At 34.1% G+C, this 2129-nt stretch overlaps 1 protein-coding gene across 3 annotated transcripts in view; it reads left to right on the top strand.

Moving 5' to 3' along the window:
* Positions 1 to 418, top strand: part of LOC128248166 (uncharacterized) — a 10237-nt gene extending 9819 nt beyond the window's left edge. For all 3 annotated transcript variants that reach the window (XM_052969032.1, XM_052969035.1, XM_052969033.1), the window contains exon 5: positions 259 to 418. In XM_052969032.1, coding sequence (XP_052824992.1) covers positions 259 to 396 — 138 coding nt within the window. In that variant the 3' untranslated portion in view covers positions 397 to 418. The remainder of the gene's footprint in view (positions 1 to 258) is intronic.
* Positions 419 to 2129: the final 1711 nt, after the last annotated feature.

Here is a 2129-nt window from a genome sequence, read left to right as displayed (position 1 = left end):
ATATATATATATATATGTGTGTGTGTATATATATATATATATATACATACATACATACATACATACATTTGAATGCTTGTATGTATGTGTGTTTGTCTTTGCGCATGAATGTGTAGCAAATTTAACTATCTCTTTTAATCCTGGCATACTACTTATGTTCAGAAAATTCTAAGACTCTTATGGTCGCTATTACTTTCTCAAAGACCAAACAAACTTTCAAAGAAATTTCCTATTAATAAACAATATCTTATTTTACAGTTTGCAAGTTGGAACGTGAGAATAAAAATGAGAAATATCTTATCTATGAGAATCGGTTGGAATGCTAAAAGAATATTCCATGTTCAGCACTCTTTAATCCGTAGAGTATTAACAGAATATATATCAATAAAAATATAAGGAGGTACGGAAATCAGCGTTATATATCGAGTACACATATTGACTTATCTTTTCCTGGTATTATACATGTAAAACCTTCTGTTTAAGTGTGAAAGGCCGCTGTATTTGTTTATACTGATTGCACAATTCAGCATTGATAGACAACTATCTAGACAATAACATATTAGCACACACACACACACACACACACACACACAAACTCACCTACATTCGTGTACATATATATGTATCTATGTATATGTGTGTATATATGCATGTGTGTGTTTGTGTGTGTATGTGTATGTGTGTGTGCGTGGCTAGGGTGTTAAAAACACCTACATTGCACTAATAAACTAATGCACTAATGCTGTACTTAACCCACATAAATGAGAGCATATAGACTAACAGGGACCATGATTGACCGAAAATCACCGATCGAGGAATCTTACAACTAATATCAGTTTCGGCAATTTCCGTTACCTCATCAGTTAAGCCAGCTCGATGTTCGGCTATTTCCAGACCTGTTTTTCTATTAGTATACATGTTTCCGTCGTCCAAATTTATGGATGGTTTAACGATTCGTCAATGTGTACACACAAAATTAACATAAGTAACATGTTGCAATATTTCTCAGTAATTGTCACCAAATGTGTGTGACAGATGTGGTGGCGATTGTTCTGTTACTTTTGTTTAAAATGCAGCTTTGCAATAATTTCTAAGTCGACAAATTATATCATTGTTTTGATGAAAATTGTTGATTGCTTGAAAAATATTGTTCAAGTTTAATAAAATTTAATATCTAGTCAATGTATGAAGTGTCATTGTTGGCGTCTAATGAAGAGCCCTCCATAGAAGCTGGCTGTAAAGGTGCCCGATAGGGCAGCTTTTAATCTAGCAAATAATAAATTATTTTACATACCTGTATAATAAATTATTTTACAAACCTGGAGAGAGTGGCTAAAAAAAAAAAGAGAAAACATGTTTATTATAAACAACAACACTATCAAAAACTGAAATATGTCATATGAAGAATACACAGAATTACCGATCATACATTGTAATTTAAATAAAAATTATAAGGCCCAACAACTTAATGGACGAGAAGGCATACCAAACATTTCGTTCTTCACAAATAATAGAATAATACATGAGACTATTTCAGGCATAACGGATGTTCCATCAGAAGACAATGAAATTTACGAAGCTCATAAATCACATGCTTTCAAAACAAATCGAAGACAAGACACAAAATATAATTTCGAAAGCATGTAAACCACTCAAATTATAAGATAAACAACCATGAGTATATCCACCTCTTGTATATACATCTGCTTTGTCGCACACGAAGGATTAACAGAATATATACCGTATTTGCTGGATTACGAGGAGCATCTTTTATTTAAGAGCGCATCCAAAGATCGCCCTACGTTTAATGCAGGTGTATTACGGACAGGGGACCGAATGTTGTAACCTTGGAAGTCGGATGAACATAAATCTTCTAAGCATTATTATTGTTACTCTTTTACTCTTTTACTCTTTTACTTGTTTCAGTCATTTGACTGCGGTCATGCTGTTGCACCGCCTTTAGTCGAGCAAATCGACCCCAGGACTTATTCTTTGTAAGCCTAGTACTTATTCTATCGGTCTCTTTTGCCGAACCACTAAGTTACGGGGACGTACACATACCAGCATCGGTTGTCAAGCGATGTTGGTGGGACAAACACAGACACTCAAACACACACACACATACACAC

The sequence above is a fragment of the Octopus bimaculoides genome, chromosome 6 (assembly GCF_001194135.2).
Source record: "Octopus bimaculoides isolate UCB-OBI-ISO-001 chromosome 6, ASM119413v2, whole genome shotgun sequence".
Taxonomy (NCBI): Eukaryota; Metazoa; Mollusca; class Cephalopoda; order Octopoda; family Octopodidae; genus Octopus; species Octopus bimaculoides.
This window is presented reverse-complemented; position numbering and strand designations above follow the sequence as displayed.